We start from the raw sequence: 23,110 nt of genomic DNA on the forward strand, positions 1-23,110 counted from the left end.
ACAGAGAGGTCTAGTTACGTCCTTCTACATTTCCACTGATAATCAAGAGAATTAAAGCACCAAAGTCTAATCTAATCCAGGCCAGAGAACCTTTTGTGCGTGAACGTGAAGGCAGAATTTCACTGATTCGCAGATAAACAGCTTGAATAATTCATTTTCAGAGTTGCAGTGTTGCTGTTGTGACTTCTCAAATGCTTGCTGTGAAAATGCATCTTTTCTTTTTTTGCAACAAATGCATTCATTTTAGGATATTATGAAAGAAATAACTGTCGTATCTAGCAACCATCACTCTGAATTACTCATTCAGCCAGTGAAAACAATTATGCCATTCCAATAACCAACCATACATTCATTATTACAATATCCTTTTGGTGTTATTATCTTTAATTAATTTTAAGTACCTTCATGAATTAAGACATTTAAGTTTAAATAAAGCACTGCTTTCATGTAACAAAATTGTCCAATTAAAAAAGAGAGAAAGAAGAAGAACTGTTTTCTCACAAAAGGAAGAAATGTTTGATACATGGTTTTTCATTGCAAGGGCTCAATTATTGTTAGAGTGGATCACATCAGAGCTTACTATCACAATTTAGAAAAGGCCAAAAAGGTGTGAGTATATGGGTGTGCTGGATACAGGCAATAGCCTGGAGACAGAACATGCAACTGTGTTTTTTATGTGCATCACTCCCAACCCCCCACCATCCCCCATGAACTAAACACTCACCCTCTCGCTGATCATTTCTGAGACACCGCACCTTTGGGATCTGGGAGAGCAGCTGGCAATCCTCAGCTAATGAGAGAGGGGACATCAGATTACACAGAGAAAACACACTCACACACTTTAATCAACACACATCTTCCACAGTCAGTATTCATCTCACACACGCACAATGCCCACAGACACGTTTGTCTGCCTATAGCTGTGAACAGCAAGAGATGGAAACAGGAACAGGATAAGAAGAAATAATACATTCCAGTTCTGTTTCTATTTTATGTACTGTTTACCTTACATTAATATATTCTCCTCTGCAGTGCATTGCACTTTGTTAGCTTTCCAGTAAGCAAGGTGTGAGTTTCCGTTAAAATCACAACACAAAATTGACAACACAGAATCAACAATTCTGACTGTTTATAATTCTCTTCTATGTAATTAAAATTGATATTTCTACCAGTTTAGCTGGTGACTGGATTGAGATTTGAGGTTTAAGCTGCCAACTGGCACATGTTATGTGTTTGTAACAAGCAGGGTTGTGTTGGGTGTGTTGGAGATGTGCCTGTGTTGAAAATTCACTGCCAAGAAAGCAATAAAAGGATAGCAATTTACCAGAACACACATCATTTCGAGACTGCGACACTCATTGGCGTAGATATACCGTATTCATAAGCACCATTGTTATTGAACTGTTGCAGGTGCACAGAGTGAAAATAGACTGTTGGGGATTGGGGTGTAAGTTAACAATGAGCATCGCAACCCACCTTGCTCAGGGTGTAAGATAGGGCCTTTTGTGTTGATGGTCATACTGGTCAGCTAGGTCCACTATTTATCAAGCATGGTAAAGCTTAACCAAGCTTGACCAGCTTGACCTGTTCATGTTTTCAGCAGGACTATATTGTAGATTTTTTTCTTCTTTTTTTGCTCACCATTCTGCCTTAGCATGGGGTGTGAGTGGGGTGTGGGGCAGTTTAATTAAAATGACTTAATAAATAAATAAATAAATAATTCCCAGTAGGTTGTTAGACGGTTCAAGTGTGAAATAAGATAACTTCCACTTTAAAGATCTATATGAGTCGGCAGAAATTTCACAGAAAGTTTTGTTACTTTATTTTGTGAAAGAATATGCTAAACACACACACACACACACTGTATAGTAAGGCAGGCCTGTTAGAGTTTAAGATTAATAGCAGTTGGGTACAGATTCTGCAGAGCAAGATAATCAGGTGTGTGGACTCACATTTCTGGCAGAACCATTAACACTGATACCCAGTGTTTGTGTGTGTGTGTGTGTGTGTGTGAGAGAGAGAGAGACACTGTGTGTGGTAGTGCATCTAAAAGCTTGTTTTTGCTGGCTGTAAGAATATCAGAGTATCTGCTGTTTGTGTGTACATGAATGAGTGTATGAGACAGAGGGATACAGAGAGAAAGCGTCAGTGCCAGTGTTCGTAAGAGACAGAGAGAGAAGTTAAATGTATAATGTCACTCCTGAATCAGAGGGGAGGGTAGACAGATGGTGAGGGGGAGGAGTAAACTCAGGATTACCGTGAGGGCAAAAGTCAAGCGTACACTATCATCACACTGGCATGGCAGACGCTGTATGGAGTCTGACAGAAGCTTTTCACACTACGTGCTCGTGTTTACGTCCGTCTGTATGAATGTCCAAAGCTAATTCACATCTTCCATCTGCTCAGATATGCATATATGTTTTGCAGATGGAGTAAGAAGCAAGGCAGGCAGAGCCAAAAACATGGATTGTGTGTGAATGCAAGAGTGGCTTTAAAGAATTAGCTTAGCATTTCTTTTCCTCAAAGTCAGTCAAGTTGTTTTGTTTTTCTGTAGTTTTTACTTTAGTGTTACACTTGTTTCACAGTGTTATTTTTTTGTTTTGCACTTAGTGTTGAGCTTTAATTTTGCATTTAGTTATATTTGACCTTCTATAGTTTGCATGTTTAAGGGTCTTTAGTTTTGCATTTAGTTCATTTCGAGCTTCTTCAGTTTTGTGCTTTTCTTTTGGTTAGTTTTGCACTAATTAAGGTTTGACATGCTTTTGGGATGCTTAGTTAAATTTTAGCTACTGTAATTTTGAGTTTAGTTCATTTTGAGCACATTTAGTTTTGGGCCTAGTTCATGTTAAGATTTCTTTAGAGTTGCATTTTTTTTAGTTTTGAGATTCAGTAGTTTTTAGCTTAGTTTTGTTACTTTTTGTGCTTGTTTTTGTTTGAATTAGTTTGTGCTTGTTAAGGTTTGAACATTGTTAGTAGGGCTGGGCGATATATATATATATATATATATATATATATATATATATATATATATATATATATATATATATATATATGGGCGAGATACGAAGCTCATTCAGACGCTGTTCTCTATAAAAACACACAGTGACGGCAGAACCCGACTTTTCAGCCAAACAGCAGCAGGTCTCATGTTCTGAAGCATCACCACTGAACTAAAAATGATCTTTAGAGCAGACACACTCAGTCTAACCTGAACTGACTGACCAATCAGCTCCTTCACATGGGTGTGAGAATACACCTGACACTGTTTCAGCCCAGATTTACATAAAACTCAAACTGCACTTTTTATTTACTTTTTTTAAAGCACTTTAGATGCCCTTTTCCATTTTGTTTATAAATCCCTTGTTTTTAGGACTTGTCTCAAAAGTATCTTTTTGATATATATCGAGATATATATCGTATATCGCAATTCAGAAAAAAATATTGAGATATAGTTATTGATCCATATCGCCCAGTCCTAATTGTTAGTTTTGTGCTTTTACAAATTGTATTTTTCTTTTACATTTTTTTAATGATAAAAATAAATGTTGCAGGTTACCAAGGATCCATTTGATCCATATCGAATAAAAACTATTACAACCAAGAAGATGAACTATTAAAAACACTGGTCAAGAGGACTTGCATGTCTGGTTGGTCAAACTGAATGACATGTTCAGAAATCCACAACTAATATGAATCTGATTTAAAAAAGGTGTGATGCATTTGGCTGCTTGCCATTCAGACTACAAAAATATGTCCTACAGCCTATTGTAACATCAAATTTGAACCGCTTGTCTGAACAAATCCTTGAATTTTCCTTATGGCATTTTCTGGTTTTAGAGTCATTAAACATTTAGGGCGTTGCAATCACAGTTTCTATTTGTTTTCATATTAATCTTCAAATTAAGTAGACAGTATAAAAATCTGTAGAATTTCCCCTTTAAGCACAATAAGGTGCCGCAGGTCTTAAGGACAAAAAGAGTCACATGCAAACTCACGGCCAGTGCAGAGATCACGCTGCTTCATTAGGAACAGCATTAACAGGATTTAAAGGGGGTGAAAAATCCTGCCTTCCCACAGATGTCCTGAGAAGGCCTGAGCTCATTCACCACAGCTCCTATTTACGCAGGAACATGCTCTCTGGCTTCTTACATGCAGTTCACAGCAACGGGACAGCATGCAGCCTGGAAGACTGATTCCTGCTTCCACATGCATCCTGGCAGGCAGGAGCCTACTATCGCATGCGGCCTGGCAGGACTGCTGACCTGAGTAATGAGTACAGCCAGGCCAGCAAACAGATTAGCAGCTTTCTAGCTAATTTGTAAGCAATAATGAGTATGGATAAACAGACACCCACTCATTTATCCTCTCTCTCTCTCTCTCTCTCTCACACACACACACACATACACAAACATGCACGCGCATATATTATTGCATATTGGCAAGCTGTGCTTGCAATCAAAGTTCTTATAATCCCTGTGACCCCTCAATGTTTATATGCGAGTGTGGGTGTGCGGCTGTGTGAGGTGTATGTAGTGCTAATCAGGGTTGAAAGCAATGGGGAATATTATCCGCTGCGTGAGATCAGACTGTTTATTTGACGTTTGCCAGTGCTGTCCAAAACCAAATGTATTTGACCAACATAGTCCATTATAACATAGTCAGATCCACTCATGCATTCGTAAATCCAGCCTGGTTACATAAAAGCATAATATGAGAACAACAGCAACGTTCAACAAAGCCATCACTGTATTACTTCCATCTGTGCGAGTGTGTATACAAGAGGGAAATAAATGTACGACTTACGGTCAGAGCTGAAATCATCCACGAGAATGATCTCCTGTATCAAGTGGGGCGGACTTCTGAGGAGAACACTGAGAAAGAAAGAGACACAGAGTTACTGGACATGGCTTTTAATGTCTCATGTTCTCATAGGTGCAGCTGAGAAGTAAAACCACTGTGATGTTTTCTCTCCTCCACTGTAATGTTAACTGACCTCCTCTTTCAAACACACTTAATTTCTCGTTAAGCCACGAGAGCTGCAGAGGGCAGAATGCAGAGTGTGATAATTGGTGTGTTAAGTTAAATCTGGATAATTACCTTTTAATGGTACGCAGGAGCGTGGAACGAGCTTCATTGTGGAAGGTGATGATGATGCTGGTGGACGGCAGGTCAGGGTCAAAAGTCATCGAGGCACACCTGAAAAACATACACAATGCACAATTTTCTTCTCTTTGTATTGAAAATTGTCCCTGCTTTTATTGTAAATAGATATTTGCTTTATAATTAAGTAAATAGATAATAATAAAAATTAGATTTACATCTGGGGGAAGTTAGAAATTAGACTGTTAAATTGTAATGGGAATATTCTTTTAATATTGTATCTAACTTGAAACAAAAATTGTATTACCATTGTTATTTTATTTTATATAACATTATTAAGAAAATTGAGATGTATGAACATTGTAAGCATAATGAAAGTTTTTGTAGTATCTGTTTTTCTTTGATGGACTCCAATAAAAAAAAAATATATATATACAGAAAAGGGTTCACAGACCTCCTTACATTAAAGCTTTAATTTGTTTTACCATTGTTACTCCTATAGCAGTTGCCCTTAAATCAGTGAATTAATAACTACATGCATTTTCACAGCCAAAAATGTATGCAGACAAAAATGCGTAAGACAAATCATTTTAAAAATGACTCTCTACTTATCAGTCTGAGCTTTCTGAGACAGGAGCAAGAAAGTAAATACAGCAAAAAGGTCCTCTGTTCTGGATCAGTGCATATTGTTGTGTAGCTTACCATGAAGTAATGGTAGAGATGGCATTTGTTCATACCTTTGTACCATTATCCAAACAATATACTAGGTTAATATTAAACTTGCAAAGTAAAGGGAGAGTCAAAAGTCTCAGGACTTTATTTATTACAGGAAGTAAATATGGCAACTTTCAAGATGGTGATCATATTCCAGATAGGCCTCTTTACCTATTACTTGCTGGGGTATTCGGATATGTCATTTTTACCTTCCTTTTCTGAAATAAATGGCTATACAGCTGATTGTTGATTGAGGTTTTATCATGTTTTCAGTACAAACTGACCTCACAAGAGTTCATTTTTGACTGAATTTACAAAATGAATCACACAAAAGGTTATATAGCAGCATGGTACTGTGATAGGATGCAGCACCTGTGCAACAAGTCCAGTCGTGAAATTTCCTCACTACTAAATATTCCACAGCCAACTGTCAGTGATATTATAACAAAGTGGAACCGACTGGGAACGACAGCAACTCTGTCACAAAGTGGTAGATCATGTCAAATGACAGAGCGGGGTCAGCAGATGCTGAGATGCATGATATGCAGAGGTTGCCAATTTTCTTCAGAGTCAATCATAATGCACGTCCACACTTCATGTGGGCTTAGCTCAGAGGTTTCCATGGAGGAACAGCTGCACAGCTGAACAAACAGCTGGTTGAAACTTCAACATACGTGATGAATTCCATGGGTAAACTTTTTTACTGTCAACTTCCTACATAGTAAAAACAATTTACTTCCAGCAGTCTTAATTTCCCTTTACTACCACTTATTTGAAATCTCACATAAAATGTCCAAATTCCCTGTGTAGACTACTTCACAGAGAATTACTTAAGTGACTGGAATGCACTTTAAATGGCTTTTTGACTTACTTTGACAGTTCAGTATCTGTAAAGATGAATCAGAATAAGAATTAAAGAATTAAAGGACCCTGGCCAATATGAAGCTATCATAAAACAAAAACACTTTCTCCTGCAGTTGAACTTTCCTCCACTCTGTGCGTTTTTGACACAAGCAATATTGAGAAATAATGAACAGAAATACTGACTGCACTGCTAGAGCTTTATTAAACGTGGACACATAACCACATTACAGGCCAAATGTAGCTCTTACTCATAATACACAAACATGGCCAACTGGTGTGTAATTTAAACTGCTAAATTATTAAAGCGTAAAATCAGCATTTGATTGAATTCTAAGTCTGTTTGTTTTTTTCTCTATTATTATATTACCCCCAAGGGCGTAGGAGCGGGCTTGATATTGGGGGGGACACATTTGCCAATATGAACCCAAGCCCACCCAATAGTTTCCTAGAACAACATTTGTGGAAATTACTTTTAATTAAAAGTAAATTATTATTATAAGGTGATTTTACAACCTAAACATGTTACTCCACATTACAGCTACTGTTGTTAGAAAAATTATGCAAGCAATGTCTGAGTTATCACCTAATATTTAAAATAATATAACAGATTATTATTATTGTTATTATTATTATTATTATTATTATTATTATTATTATTATGTATTGGCATGTCAATTCTGTTGTATATTTACATTTTCTCCTGCACTTTTATTTTTTTCTACTGAGAGCTCTTCTTAAGATGGTGTCCTTTTATGTAAAAGAATGTAACTTTACGTTTCACGGAGACTTTTATAAACGTCAGGCTATGTGGTCTTACTGTGAAATACAAATGAACAGAAGTCACGTTACAGCAGTATTTCTCAACCCAGTTCTTATATATTCTACTGCATATTAAAACTGTTCTGCATATTCTAGAGCTTCCTCTGGTGGATATACATGATTAATTTAGGCTCCATATGGGGCTAAAGGATTTTAACAGGTAAACTCTGTTTATTAGCTGATCAGGTGGAAAACACTAGTTTAGGGCAGTGATCGGGGTTAAGTAACTGCTTTAAACTACCAACTTAAAGTACTGTACGAAATTCTGGCGATCATCTACATCCAGCTTCTAGATAACTAGTTAGTTAAATCAATTTTCGTTCATTATAGCTCACAGTAAGTCCTGTAATCCTAAATGAATAAACAGTTTGAAAATTAAAGTGATTAGCTGATCAGGTACAGGGAAACATTACATATATATTTTATTTTTTTCCTTTAACCCTGACTCCCAATCTAGCTAATTCCAAAGATAAGCTTACACACTAACACAGCTGCAGTTTATTAATCACAGTGGGTTTAAACTGTGTGCTGATTCAGAGACGTGTATTTTTAACCAGCTATCAGAAACATATCATCACAGTTGAAGTGGTTAGCCTATCGTTACCTTTCTTTTAGAAAAATCTCTGTATATCCAGATCTGTTTTAAAATCAGCTGAAGCTGCTGCGTCCCGATCCCGCTGCTAAATCTCACAGCGAGGGGGCGGGTCTTCCCCAACAGCAAACTGCCTCTGCTCCGCGCGCCGCAAAACCAGCAAGCCGATTGGCTGTTTCTACTGAGAGGCGTGACTTAATACCTGAACCGGCTCCGTGATTGGTCCGGTCTGTCTCCTCATTAATAGTACAGCTGACCTGAGCGAACTGATATCATTTTTGGGGGGGACAAATCCACCTGTTTCTAATATTGGGTGGGACATGTCCCACCCATCCCCCCCGGTTCCTACGCCTATGATTACCCCTACAAGGCAATACAACAATACCTGAATAATGATTTCAGAATTTAAATACTGGCAGCTAGCACAGTTTACCCAGTCAATCCTAATGTCTCACTGGGGATAGAGTCAATGAGAAAGCACATCAGTACAGAATTACATTCCGATCAATAAGTGCTCATTACTGTCTGGTTTAATCTGATTAATAATAAAACTTAACATCTTAACAACTTAACATGCCTGATGTGCAATATATATTCCTGTAAATATGTTTTATTAATCAAAGAGGCAGTTTGTAACTTTAATTGTTTTGCTTTATTAGGCTATGTAATTTAAATGTAAAATATAAACAGATTAAAACATTAAAATACATCTGTTTTTTTTGACACTGGCTTCACATCCCACACTCCTACACAGAATTTAGTAGAGAAGTTTAATTAACCTAAATAGACCTCTCGAACTCAACGCTTATTATTCAGTTACTAATCTTAATGCTAATTATCCAGCAATTATTTTAGATACAAGTTCCATATTAATTATATTAAAAAAGCGATCAAGCCTGATCTGCCAACAATTTATTTCAGTTTATGATTGTGTTTGTATTGTGTGTACAGCAGTAACATGCTGTAATGTATTTTATTGGCCATTTGTGATCAATGTACAGAATTATGTCAAAAAGTAACAAATGGAAAAATGGAGATGGAAAAAATTGACAGTTTTTGAATGTCGTGTGTTGAGTACAATGTTGGAATTTGGCTTGGGTGATAATGTAAATTTAGACACAAGACACACAAACAAACTTTAAACAAACTGACTTTCTGTCTTCGTAGACCAAGGTGGAACGCTTGCCAACTGTGTGTGAATGTGTGTGCGCGTACCTGTAGTGTCGAGTGTCCCTAATGGCCCTTTCACTGCCCAGTCTGTCACTTTCCTGCAGGTTGAAAGCATGCTCTCTGTATGGATCCTCTCCAGCTTTCAGCTGCTTACTGGCTAAATAGGCTCTCTCATCAAAAGTGCCCAACAGCTGCCCCTGCTGCTCTCCCCGCGGAGGGTGGGTAACCTGAGAAACAGATAGAGAGAAACAGACAGAGAAAGAGAGTTAATGAAAAAAGCTAGAAAAAGTCAATATTTGTGATACTGCGTTTGAAACTTATTAAAGATCCTCACCAACTACAGGCTAAACATTGCACACATTTGTTTTAAAAATTCTATTATTTTCCCTCATAAGCATTACTGTGTCATTAGTGCTCAGCACGACGCACTACAGTACAAGCTAATTAGCAGCACCAGATGTATCTGCAACCCTAATACTGTGTGAATAATGTCCATGTTATACATTCTCTTGCGTCACGAAAGAAGCTTTGAAATTTTAGATCACCTAAACTTTATTTCTTGTTCCTCAGACTTTATGCAGTCTGCATATGTTGCACTGTTGTTTAAGAAAATCTAGTTTAATTTATTGTCACATCCTGGTCTCGTCTCGTGTCTCTGTGTGTCTTCCCCACGTGACCTATGCTCCCCTGTGTCTCCCGTCTCAGTACCTTTCCACCACTTGTCTCATTTGTAGCTCCGCCCCTTCCCCAGGTGTTTCCAATTATAGTGCGTTTCCTGTTTCTTTAAATAGCCCTCCTCTGCCACTTTGTCTCTGTCGGTCTTTGCACCTTCCCCTGTTGTTTTGTCTCTCTGTGTTCACTCTGGGTTCACTCCCTTGTTCCTTGTATATATCTCCCTGTTCCGTATTTAAGTGTTTACTTGTTTCTTGTTTCTTTGTTACTTGTTATTTATTTATTAAATTATTATTTATTGATTTCACCCTACCTGTACTTGTGTCCGCTTTCCTCGTCACCCTGCCTGGGTATTCCTGACATTTATTTGTATAGCACTTTATATCTTTACAGAGATCCAGTAATAGATTTCTTTTAGACAAGAGATCCCTAGAACATAAAACATACACATAACAGTGACTAAGTAAAAACTCCAACATTTATAAGCAGGGCCCAGAATGTGAAACATTATCAAAATGTGGCACACCAAACTATAGCAGCCTAACTAATAGAAGAAAGCCAGAAGGTAACACAGACATGAAAGCCCCTTAAAACACTGGCATCAATCTGATTCACCTTCCACAATCCTGTGTGATCCATAATTTTACCATAATTCCCTGTGGTAATGTATACTGTGAGGGGAAACATGACTGGAAATAAAGATATGCAGCCATTAATTGCATTTAGGATTATATTATCACACCCAGTTAGTCATGCGAATGGTAATCTTTGCTGCAGTACTTTCACATTCCACGTTATGCCATTATGTAACATGACACTTCATTCTAACTATGCTGCATATTGAAAAATGCTAATGATGATACTTGAGAAAAAAAGTAGGGTGCTATAAATCCTGATATGTTTGCCATTACCACCCCGCCCCTACCCCAATAGCAGCTACGTAAGTGTAAACACCAGGTCCTATAATTTTACAGTGTATACATAAACACGCTGTGTATGGATCGTGTGTGCATGGCACTTCAGTACACTTGGCTCTGAAGCTGAAGCTGCGGTGGGTTCAGCGCTGATCACCGCCGTGCTGCATGGTCAGACGAGCAGACTGGAAAAGTAGAAAGTTTCAGACAGTTTCAGAAATTAGGTGGATGGGCAGGAATAGAAGTAGAGCAGACAGAGGGGAAGGATGTAAAGGCAGAATTTGCGTAAGATGAAGTTGGGGGAGAGAGTGATGGTGAAAATAGGGGAGGGAGTAGCATTCTTTAGCTCCGTATTATTAACGAGCTGTCGGGAACAGCTTAACCCGCATGCAGGTTTTCAGACTCTATGACTTCACTTTCCAGTTCTGAGGGAAAAAAATAAATAAATCTGCTGACGAAGTTCTGCTGCTCTTAGGCCGCCAGATTACAAATGAATTGGCAGTCAGAGAGCGCTGGAAGTGTCTCCGAATCTGATCTGCCACATGTCACACGAGAGTGCCCTCTGTACTGAGCCATATGTGGTCCCTGAACAAAACTTCCCAGGATATGAGGAACTGTATCATCTCCACAAATATAAACACAATTCATCCAAACTCAGGGATCACTAAACCTATATATAAAGAGCTGGTGTGATCCATCCCTTAAAGCAGCACTGTCACAATACCAGCAGAATCAGGTGGGTTTCTGGTTCAGTGGAATAAAAACCTGCAGCCACACCAGCCCAATGTGGATCACCTTGGTAAATCCTGATCTAGACTACAGAGACATGCATAGCAGTGTCTGCAAACCGCAGAGTAAACTTATTCTTCATACTGAAATAATAATGTGCGAGATCAAAATGCTGCCTAAGCATTCATCTTTTTTTGATGTATCCTTCATAAAATAATGAAGACTAAAAATTCTTTAAAATAGAGACCAAACTTAAAGGAGGACAGCTAATGCCACATTCATAGCAAATGAAAATTAAACACAATATCAAATTAATCACTAAATTTACAGGAGAAACAACTGTAATTACTATTTTTCCAAATAAATACTTAAGAGAAGTATCCAGATATGGATAAAACTGACATAAAAATAGGCCATGTATATCGATTGATTAGCAAGATTGGATTTGTTTTTTTGCCTCAAACTGCTTCACATTGGGAGAAACTTCTAAATAATTGCATAATCAGATTTTTGCTTGTTGTGTGATGGTAGATTAAGGACTATTTTAGTATGTCTACTACTTTTAACTTAAACAAGATTTATGTTTTTCACCCTTCTTTCATCTGCTGAAATAGCTTTGTGTAATTCAGTATTGCGTTTTAAGGTTTAAATAATCAGTCATATCAGAGGGGATGTACGTAATAGACTAAAAAACGCATGTGATGTATAAGGATATGAATATGTAACAATGCTGTTAGATATCTTGGTTTTAGTTTGATATTAGTCAAAATTTTCAGCATTTGGCTTGGCTGCACTTAAGCAAGAAGTAGTTTGGTTCACTGTGGACCTCAATCTCACTCTACCTCAATCTACCTCTGTTTACCTCACTCTGCCTTCAGCCTAGTAATGCAAGGTGAACACAGTCTGCAGCTTGAAGAGCTCCCTGTGTTGTTGCACATGTATAATGCAATTTGAGTTAGCTGTTATACATAATGTTACTGCACCTCTTTTCATTGTTTATTGTGAAAACTTATATTGCAATAACAACACACAAAACACACATTCCAGAAGGCATCAGAAGGTGTTTGGCAATTGTTATGGAAGTCAGCACATCGGAAAACAATCCCCAGCCCTAGTTACTACCCACTTCTGCCTGACTGCGTGAATACAATTTACTAAACAGAATGTAAAGTGCAATGTTCTGTACATCCTGCAGGGCAAAATCTGCTTCTAGAAGCAGATATTCATGCCTTTTTTAATCCATGCAAATGCATAATTCCCTCTGAATTCCGAAATCGAGATAATGAGATGCCTCTCTCCCTGGCCTTGTTAAGAAGCATCTGCCGAGTCAGATAATAGATGCACCGTCAGATTGAGAGTGCTCATGCACTGTTAATTTTCACCCACATTAATTCAGGTAAAGAGTAGAAAAGCACCTGGTGCCTCCGATGCCTGAGGAGAGCAGGTGAGATTTCCTGTCTGAAAGCTCAAAAACGAGAGAACACCAGCTCCATCAGTCCTCTGAGAACGGTGTGTTCTGTACAGATGGGGCTATTCAGGGACGATGGAGAAATATTTGCTTGGAAAAGTTACACAGGTGCAGGTATCTACACGTCTGCAGAGGTGCGAAGCGTGACTCCATCATTTGGAATGAAACCACATTCTTTAAAGCAATAAACACACACCTGCCCTCAGAGCAGCACTAAGTAGGACTGCTGACAGAAGCTTAAATTTACGATGATTTTAGTCTATTAAGATATCCTAATTCAGCTCTTTTACTTATGTGTTTTGAGTACCTATCCAGAGCCTAAATACCAAAGGGGAACAACATGGTCAGAGGATTTACTGTTCTGTCATTGATGAGAGGGAGTCTTGTAGTTATCTCATCACACATTGTAAAAAAGACCATGGCTATAGGAAATTAAATATGTGTCTCTGGGGGGATTTTATTGTGTATTTACTCATCCACTTGACCTTGAAGTCAAAAGCTGCATAACAGTCTCTTATACTTTAAAAACTACATGTTGGTTATTGTGTAATGATACATGCACGACCTCATTGTTTCTCCATTATCTGTGGTCCATCTACTTCTTTGCGTACTCAACAAGCCTGTTCCCTGTTCTTCAATGGACAAGACTCCAAGGACCACCATATTGCAGGTATTATGTGGAACGTGGATCAGACAATGTTTAAACACTGAGAATCTACATCCATCAGTGTCCTGTGCAGCAACAGATGAGCTTCTGTCTCTGACTTTATATCTACTAGGTGGCCTTCAAAGCAGAAGTGTCTAAACGAGTGGACAGTAAGTGGACAATGAGGCTTTTTTCAATGAGGCTTATAAGAAAATGATGTTTGCTAAGTGTGGACCATGCTTGAGAGAGTTAATGGACAGAAATAAAAAAGGGGGGGGGACTCAAACATTTTGGGCTGAACTGCTTAGCTGAAGGAGCCTGCAGTTATTTCCCCCCCTTGAGGAAAGTGGTAGTAGATTGGATGAAGGGGGATGCTGGGGAGGTGGTAGGTTTGCAAACTTTTGTCATGAAAGGTAGGTAGTTAGAGCTGTTTTTTATAGTGCTGTTGGTTAATAAGGGGTGGAGTTAGAGCATAGAGTTAGAGCGTTTATCTTCTCTCAAACTTTTGCTATTGCATAACTCCAAATAATGTAATGTCTGATTGGTGCATGTTAGATGATAACTGAACAGTTGGTTTTCATAGTTTTCCTGTTAGATGTAGAAGAAATGGTCAGGTGTGAAGACCTGGCGGACTCTAATAAGGCCAAATTAATACAGTCAGGGCACCACTTATAGTCCTGGCAGGGATGAATCACAAACTGCTGGAAGGGTGTCGACTCAAGGCTCAAGGTTACAATGTGTATTGGTAACAAAGACTATCCCATCTGGTCTAAACCAGCAGAAAAGCACAAGTCACAGCAGGACACATGGCTACATGACTTGAGACCAACCACTTCGTTCAGACATGAACAACGGAGAAGGTCACCTGTCCAATTAAGTTCCAGTTTCTTTTACATCATGTGGTCCTCCACGTACATTTATACATGTTTCCTTGTGGGACGTGCCTGAATTACCAAACAATGTGCCTGATACCACAGCACGCCATCAGAGGTGTAATAGGTTGAGCCATTTTGGTGGCAGACAGAGGACCACCATCATGTTAGGGGATAGTCAAATAGCTGTATACAGCTGTTCGACTGCATGAGGAAAGTACATACTGAAAATGTGCATTATTAAGCTCTGAGCACTGATAAACATGACGCTGGCTGTTTATCATTTGTTTCCTCATGTGGAACAAATCTCATTTAAATTTCAGCCTGATTTACAAATCACACATACTGTATCCATATTAAACAAGAGCTTAGGAGGTCACAGAGCTGGTCCTGCATTTTCTGACTAGAATATAAGAGAAAGCCCCAAAAACCAAAGCCGAGGTCTATACACAACCTCCAGCCAGAGACCAGAACATCTAATCAGCTTAGTTTACACTGAAACAGAGCATAGAGTTCATCTCTATGGGAACAAAACTGCCTTCAGCTGAGGAGCAGAAATGAGAGAGGGGGGGGGGGGGGAATAGAGAGAAAAAGAGAGGAGAAACATGAGACAAAATAGAGAAAAAAGAAAATGTAGAGAAAAAAAGAGAGAGAAAGAAATAAAAATGAGAAATTTAAAGGAGAAAAAAGCAAAGAGAAAAATCTAAAGAAAAGTGAAATTAAAAAGAGAACAGTGCAAAAGAGATTGCAAAAGCAGAAGAGTATTACAGAGAACTAAAGAATAAGAAAAAAGAGATAAAAAAGAAAAAAGATAAATCATAATTGCAAGAGAAATTAAGCAAAAGTGAGTAGAGAAACATGAGACAGAAATAAAGCAAGAGAGAGAGATACAGAAATTAGGTAAAAAGGGAGTAAAAAAGACAGACAAGGCAGAGAGAGAACTAGAAATAAAAAAGAAAACAAACAGAAGAGACAAACACAAATAAATCAAGTGATGAATAAAAAAGTAAAAAATAAAAAGAAAGAAAAACAAGAGATAAATAAAGAGAAATAAACCAAAAGGGAGATAAGGAGACCAAAAATAAAGAAAAGGAAATTAAGCAAAATAAAAGAAGAAAAAGAAACAAAAGCAGAGAGAGAGAGAGAAAGAAAGAATAAAAGAAAGGCAGCTACACTGCAGGCTGTGAGCGTGTTTTCAGAGTAAGCTGCAGGTAGAAGACAGTGTGAGGTCGTTTCACCCCGTGTTCAGGCTGATGCAGTCAGAGCCAAAACTAAAAAAGACAGATCAAACATCAAAGCTCTGGCTCGAGCGGAGGAGGGGGGTTTGTGTTACAAGTGCTGTTTGGCTCTTGTGAACACGTCTCTTATTAAAGTAGAAGCCATGCTGATCTGGATCACTGCGTACAATGAAGTCACATGAGGAGTGAGGGCGATCTACTGCACTGAACGAACATCGAAACAACAAGCCCAGCATCAGTCCAATGCTACATACACACCAACAATGACTAACATAACTAATACACAGCATTAGTACACAATATTACACTGTAAAGTGGAGGCTTTACTGTTTATTCATTGAATGTGAAAGTAAAATATGCCTTAGTTAGTAGCTTGAATCGCTCTTATCCACTTCTGCTTATGACATTTGTGTGCTTTAAAGAAACATTATGTAGCAGTTTACCTTAAAAGAACAGCTTTAAAAACATTGTGACACTCCACTGCCTTCTAATATTGAGAACGATGTCTTCAACTGGATAACAAGGTAGAGTGAGAGGTCCGCATGTCAAAAGTAGGGGGAGCAAAAATACCAGGTGAAAAAAAATGTACCTGCGTGTTTTAACATTTTGGGTGTGTAAATTTACTACTTATGACCGAAAATGTGAAACTGCAAAAAGTGCTGGAAAGTGGGTCGCTCAAGGTGCTAAACCCGGGGTAACAGTGGCGGAGAGTGGTCGTTTCACGGTGCTGAAAACAGACTAACAGAGCCGGAGAGCAGGGTTGCTCCAGGCGCTGAACCCGGGCTAACCCATGGCACTGAAGTGTGGATTTTAGCATAGGTAGCTAACTCTCCTGCTGTCCTTCTCTGCCCTCCTCCGGCTGTTGGTAGTAGACGGTCCGTCACAAACCCTGGAGCTATCAGCCAATAGCATTTACTGAGGGAGGTGACTCTGACTCCGCCCCCTAACTGTCAAAACCGCCTCTTTCAAAACTCATGCGCAAAAGCCTCACTCGAGCAAAAAGAGCAGCCACAGGCAATTCACATATCATTACACACACAAAATGTTAAACACGCAGGTTAATTTTTTTCACCTGACACTGATGGGACACCATAACAGCCAACCAAGTACCGAAAAACAAATTTCAAAAATGTAGATTCTTAATTTACAGCATAGCCCCTAATTTGAATTATAACAAAAAGATATATAATAGAAACAATGCAACGTTCTGAAACTGACAGGGTATACATACTCTATAAAATTCCTATTCCATATGTTACAAAATGAGCTCTTTGAGAGTTAACAGCAGTGTGTACGTTTCCATACTGTGAGCACATGTTGTAAACACACATTAAGCGTATGCTGGACTAATGGCTTTTCTCTGTGGTGTGGAGCTGAACACATTAGTCACTGTGACATGCTAGCTGCGCTCTGGTCACTGCTGCTCTGTTGCTATGGAGCTGTAGGATGTGGCACATGGAGACAGGATTCATTACAACTCTCGCTCTCTCTTTCTCTCTCTCTCTCTCTCTTTACTGTCTCGTTGTTTCTTCTTTCTCTCTCTCTCTCTCTCTCTCTCTCTCTCTCTCAAACACACATACATTGATTTATGTTGATAGGGTTTTCTGGACGTACTGAAAACAAGTCCCCTGCAATAAGTGTGTGTGTGTGTGTGTTTGGACGACTCGTCCCCTGCCCCTGTGTTTAAGCTCCACTTGTCTTAACTAAAATTGGCATACTGGTATTGATAGTACTGGGCCAATAATAGAAATGGCTGGATCAGGTTTCAGAGGGAGAAAATAATGAATCTGATCCAATTCTGTAACAAAGCTGGCCTAAAACAGCTCATACACACACACACAGACTCACACAGAGTGATGTCATGCTGTTATCTGTGTGTTTCTTCCTGTGGGGCAGCAGACTGTTTGGGTAGTTGCAGCATGATAGTCTACTTTTAGATGCTCTTCTCTGGAGAAATGCTCATTTCAAAGGGTTTATATCATGAAAACCTAAATTTTACATGTAGCTATTTAAACATCACTGAAGGTATTCCCCCAGTCCACATATGGTAACTAAGAATATTTAAAATTAATTGTAAAAATTCTGATTTACTTACTTATCCCTACTATTTGATGTTAATGTTTTTTACGTTGTGTATTGTTGATCTCTTTTTCTATTATTAGATTCCTGTAAAGCTGCCTTGTAAAGGGACCATACAAATAAATTTCATCTGACTTGACGACGATTCAGGCTACAGCAGTTTAGTTTCCATCCACACAGAGATGAAAACACTTGCATGAGCATGCTAGCTCTGTATTGGTTCACAGTACCTCATAAATCAACACACCATGAAGAAGGAACTACTATTAGTACCTATGTAATGTACTATGAAACCGATGCAATTACGTATTTTAAATCTAAACAGAGCATTATATATGTAACAGAACAGTATTAACATTCTTTCATATGTGGAAAGAATATCTGAAATCTAGTGTTATCTGTGTGTAGACATTGTAGCTGTATGACATTTAGTTCACTATATAAGAGGAGGTATTTAGGTTCTGACTAGCATTTTCATAAAACACTTACATCGTTTTTGAAAACCTCAATTAGCTGAATAGCGATGAGGCAGTTAAAATGGGCCACTTTTTGGTAAAAGAAGACAATAAAATAAGTTTTGTATGGGATCTAATTATATTTTCATAACTTGACATGAGTTTTAGATATGAGTTTCATTTGTTTAGAAAATGTGAAAAGGTTTTATTTGTTTTGGAATTATGAGTATGAGTAGGTTCCCTTCTGAGACATTCTGACATTATTTGGAAAGATTTTGCTTTGTTGGTAAGCTTACTTTTTGATGAGTGAAATTTGCTATGTTGTCTTCACTTATCATACAATTTCTCTGATGTACTTCCTACGATGCTCTGCTAAGCAACCTCAGACCAATCAAAACGTTTGTTACATGTAAGGTTTGCTGTTGCAAAAATGCAACAATGCAAGAACACTTATTGTGGTTGGCTGTAAAATTAAAAATTGAAAAGCTATGATGCTACAATCTTATCTGGCCTATTTTATATCATGGCTTATTTTTAGCTGACACTACCATACAAAAAATATTTTTAAAATATACAAACATGCTGACAGGACCATAAAGGCACAGTAATAAAAACTGTCTGACTACATGTAAAAAAAAAAAAAAGTTTGAAATTGATCATTGCGTAACTTTAATCAATGACACTTAAAAATTGAGTGGCTATTAGTCTCAGAAAAGAAAAAAGCAGTATTTCATACCAAGATGTAAAGATGCCTAAGCAGCATTCCTCCAAACCCAAACAGACAGAGACTCCTGATCTTGTCAGATGCCGATTTAAAAAGAAAAAAGAAAATACTAATCCAGACACCCTATTCATCTGAGACACAAAGCAAAAGCCGGTACACACACAATGTCAACTTTATACAAACTCTTTTTTCTCCTCCGACTGATGAATTTGGCATTCAGCTGTGAAGCGGCAACCAAATGCCAGTCATGTCCTCGAGCGCAGCTGACACGCTTCTGCTAGACTAATAAAAATCCTCACACAAAAACAGTAATGCTTCATTTTAGACCACACTGTATTCCCAACTTCCCTTTTATGCCTCAGCCACAAATCTTATTATACATTTTAAGGCTAGTATTAATTGGGGTAACTCTGCAATGGGACAGCCCAAAGGAATCATGAAATTGTGCTGAGTTTGCACTTAGTGGAAGAGGTACTTCAGCCAAAAAGCTACAAAGCTACAAAAAGTTCCTTTTTAATGATGAATTGGGTACTCACCCTAACAGTGACATATTCTAAAAGTAAATGGTATTTCAGGTACACTAGTAATCTGACTAGTAATCTGACTTCCACTGCCTTCACACGCTTTCTAATTGTTCCCCCAAATAATCTTTTACGTCCCACTTACAGGATACACCATCAGAAGGCTAGAGTGTCCATTTAATGCAGTGGTCACTGGTTCCCAAAGTCAGCACATTTTTGTTTTCCCTACTTTTCCCAACACATTAGACACGCCACACAAGGAGTTGATTTGTATAATTAGATATGCAAGGCAAGGGAAGACACAAAAGTGTGCAGAGTGTGGGATTCACATAACTGTAATTAGGGATGGCCTGTTGAAGGGAAATTCAGGAAAAATCTATGTACATCAATCCTAATGTATATTAATCATGAATGAATAAACTCATTGAGATTGGTTTTATGAGAAATGCTCTAATTTAGGGATTTAATCTAGAGTCAGGATTGTTCACAGGGGTGGTGGGGATATGAACCATCCAAACATTTAAAGCATGTAATGCTTCTCATACTAACATCACATGAACACACTGCAATACACCCAATGAAGGGACCCGCAACAACAGATCTGAGGTCTTGAGGTGTTTTTTCCATTTTTTTTCCCATTTAGTATAGCAAAAACGAAATGGTCATTCATCCATTGTTTTCAATTATTAGATTATACAATTCATTTCAGCCTTTCGCAAACAGAATAAAAAATAGAATTGTCCTTTTATGTGTCTTGTAACACATATATGGTGTTATAATACAACTTGCAAAATGCAAAAATTGAAATTGCGATTGTGAGGGGCAGATATGAAAAAACTGGAAAAATGTATAAAAACTTAAAAACTTAAATTTATTGTACACTACACTTGATAAAAAAAGAAAAAAATGCATTAACCCTCAGGCTGTCATAAAATTACATTAATAAACGTTTCACTGACCACTGACGTTGGTTGTTACCAATGTTTGATGTCCTTAAACTCCACACCAACACTCGAGAGAGCTCCAAAACCCACTATAGTTACTTAGTGAAAATGTTGGTCACTGTGTAAGTAATTGGTTAGGTGTGTTTCCTGTAGCCTCCAGCGTGTAGAGAGAGAGCTGTGTGGTGTTTCTGAGGGGAGCTGGGGGCGCACCTGCACGGTAAATAAAGCCTCTTAGCGCGGATATGAGCTATAGCCACTGGGCTCTGGACACTAAATACACCACAGCCGAACCGAACCGAGAGCAGCGGCTCTCAAACACGCCTTCCCCGGCGCACCCCCTGCCTAAACGCCTAACACTGTACGAGTCGCTTCACCCCGGTCACCTCAGAGCGAGACAGAGGAGCGCCCGAAGATCCGACCCGACGCATCCCGAGCAGCGCCGATTACAGAGCCGATTATCAATCAGCATGCAGAGCACACGCACGCACGCGCGCGCGCACACTCATGCACATACACACAACACACAGTCTAAAAGCACTGCAGCTCATATACATCCTTCATACAGAATAAATAAATAAATAACCCCCCAAAAAACACCCCTCTCTAGTCTCCTTACGATCAGCGGGATGGTCCTGTCCTCCCGGTGCAGCTCCAGCATCCCGCCTCCAGCCTTCCCCCCGTGGCTCTTCCCCCCGGTGGCGCGCGGCTGAGCCGCCGCAGAAGGCTTGTTGTCCTGCCACAGGTAATAGAAGGTGCCCAGGATCCAGGCGACCGTGAGGATGGCGATGGCGTTGGCCCTGATCCTGCGCATGCTGGGTCCATAGGGAGGGCTCGCGGGCCCTGTGCGATGCTGGCGGGGGTCGGGTCAGCTCCTCCTGTCCGCTCTGTTCCGCGGCTGCAGCCCGCTGATGCCCTGCCTCGCGCCGCGCTCTAGCGTGCACGCGCTGTGGCTGCAGGCTCCTCGGACCGAGCGCACATCCCCACTCCAGCAGCAGCAGCAGCAATAGCAGCAGCGGCTCGAGCGCGCGGTCCTAGCGCCCACGGATTCAGTGTGGCTCGAGGGCGCGCGGCGGGTTCGTCCCCGTGTCTCCAGCACCGCCAGCAAACCCCTCCCACTCAAAGAGCCTCCGGGGCCACCCACGTAAGTGTGATTTTTGGGGAGGCATAGCAAAGGCATAGCATCAGACATGCTGGACATCAGACAAGATAATAGAAACACGGTTTACAAAGGGATCTATGGATACCCTGCAGAAAAATCCAGCTCAAGACCAGCTGCTCTTCCAGAGAAAACATAGACATAGACTTTTTATGCTTTCCTACCAGCATCTTGTAAGTTTTTTTTTTTGTATGACCAGCTGATCTTGAGCTGGATTTTTATCAGGGTAGTGATGCTATAATACACTATATTGTGTGTCAGTGACACTCAAACCCTCTGAATCTTCACTAAATATGTCACAATATCAGAAATGTCATGGTTGATACCAATACCATAAATTGTACTCTCTGATTTCATTTTGATGCCACGATTATAAATAATTAAGAAAATAAAAATAAAAGAGCCCTTCCAGTGAATAACCATACTATATATCAGCCATTTATCCTTTCTTCTTATGTTATTTGTTTGTGCTGTCCTGGTCGAACAGAGAAGGATGGGTCCCTCTTTCTAAGTCTTGGTGCCTCCCAGCATTTCTTTCTTTTAATGTAAGGGAGTTATTCCTTGCTACTGTCGCCACTATCACTATTGTGGTGCTTACTCATAACAGGCTTGTCCTTTTACATTTGTTGTAAAAAGCATTGAATTCTTTAGTTTGAATTCATTTGTTGAATTATTTTGACCATTTAATTATTATATTCCTGTATTTGCAAATATAACATAAAAAACATAATAATCTTAAAGAAAACAACTATGGTTATAATAAATAAATACTGCAACAAGGGTGAAATTTGCTTAATAGACTATTATGAGTGGTAAGTAAAAAAAATCACAAGACAATTAAAATGCAAAGCGGCATTGCAGTTTTACTGCTGTAATCAGCTCAGCCACTAGTACATAATAAGACTAAATATTAATATTACAAAAACAGTGGCATGTAGGCTTTAAGTATTTACACCAAACAATACTGTGCTACTAAACTCACTCAACCTGTTGTGGTACAGTATGTCAGCAGTGTACCCAGCAGGAACACCACCACTTAACCAAAGAAGCTAAACAATGTCTGATAGTGGGTGCCAGATGGATAGGACATTCCATTTCCAGGAATACATAATAGAAGGCTGTCCACCCACACTGAACAGGGCAGTGGGTAGTAATGATCGTGACCAGTGGCATCTATCTTACTATACAATCATCTCTGGCAGAAATTATATCCACATTCAATGCAGGAGGTCACACACTCACATGGCAAAAGTCATTGGACACAATGCTCATTCCTGTCCCATGACACATGGCATATAACTGTATACTGTAAATAAAACCCATAATAAACCCTTGTATTGTCTTTCTTAGAAGAGCCAGAGTTTCTATTTCTACATCTGCTCAGTGCCTTTCCAGCGGTCAGGATTTCCAGGCCACTGGATCAAATATGGACT

The 23,110-nt window shown here is 39.1% G+C and overlaps 1 protein-coding gene across 1 annotated transcript in view; it reads right to left on the reverse strand.

The window, feature by feature from the left end:
• Positions 1 to 21,548, reverse strand: part of galnt16 (UDP-N-acetyl-alpha-D-galactosamine:polypeptide N-acetylgalactosaminyltransferase 16) — a 41,278-nt gene extending 19,730 nt beyond the window's left edge. Inside the window, exons 1-5 of the mRNA XM_007253813.4 lie at positions 21,138 to 21,548; positions 9,305 to 9,486; positions 5,098 to 5,196; positions 4,804 to 4,871; positions 725 to 790 (exon numbers count right to left, since the gene is read on the reverse strand). Of these exons, the coding sequence (XP_007253875.3) occupies positions 725 to 790; positions 4,804 to 4,871; positions 5,098 to 5,196; positions 9,305 to 9,486; positions 21,138 to 21,332 (610 nt within the window). The 5' untranslated portion in view covers positions 21,333 to 21,548. The remainder of the gene's footprint in view (positions 1 to 724; positions 791 to 4,803; positions 4,872 to 5,097; positions 5,197 to 9,304; positions 9,487 to 21,137) is intronic.
• Between the last annotated feature and the right edge of the window lie 1,562 nt (positions 21,549 to 23,110).

This window comes from Astyanax mexicanus, chromosome 14 (assembly GCF_023375975.1).
Source record: "Astyanax mexicanus isolate ESR-SI-001 chromosome 14, AstMex3_surface, whole genome shotgun sequence".
Taxonomy (NCBI): domain Eukaryota; kingdom Metazoa; phylum Chordata; class Actinopteri; order Characiformes; family Acestrorhamphidae; genus Astyanax; species Astyanax mexicanus.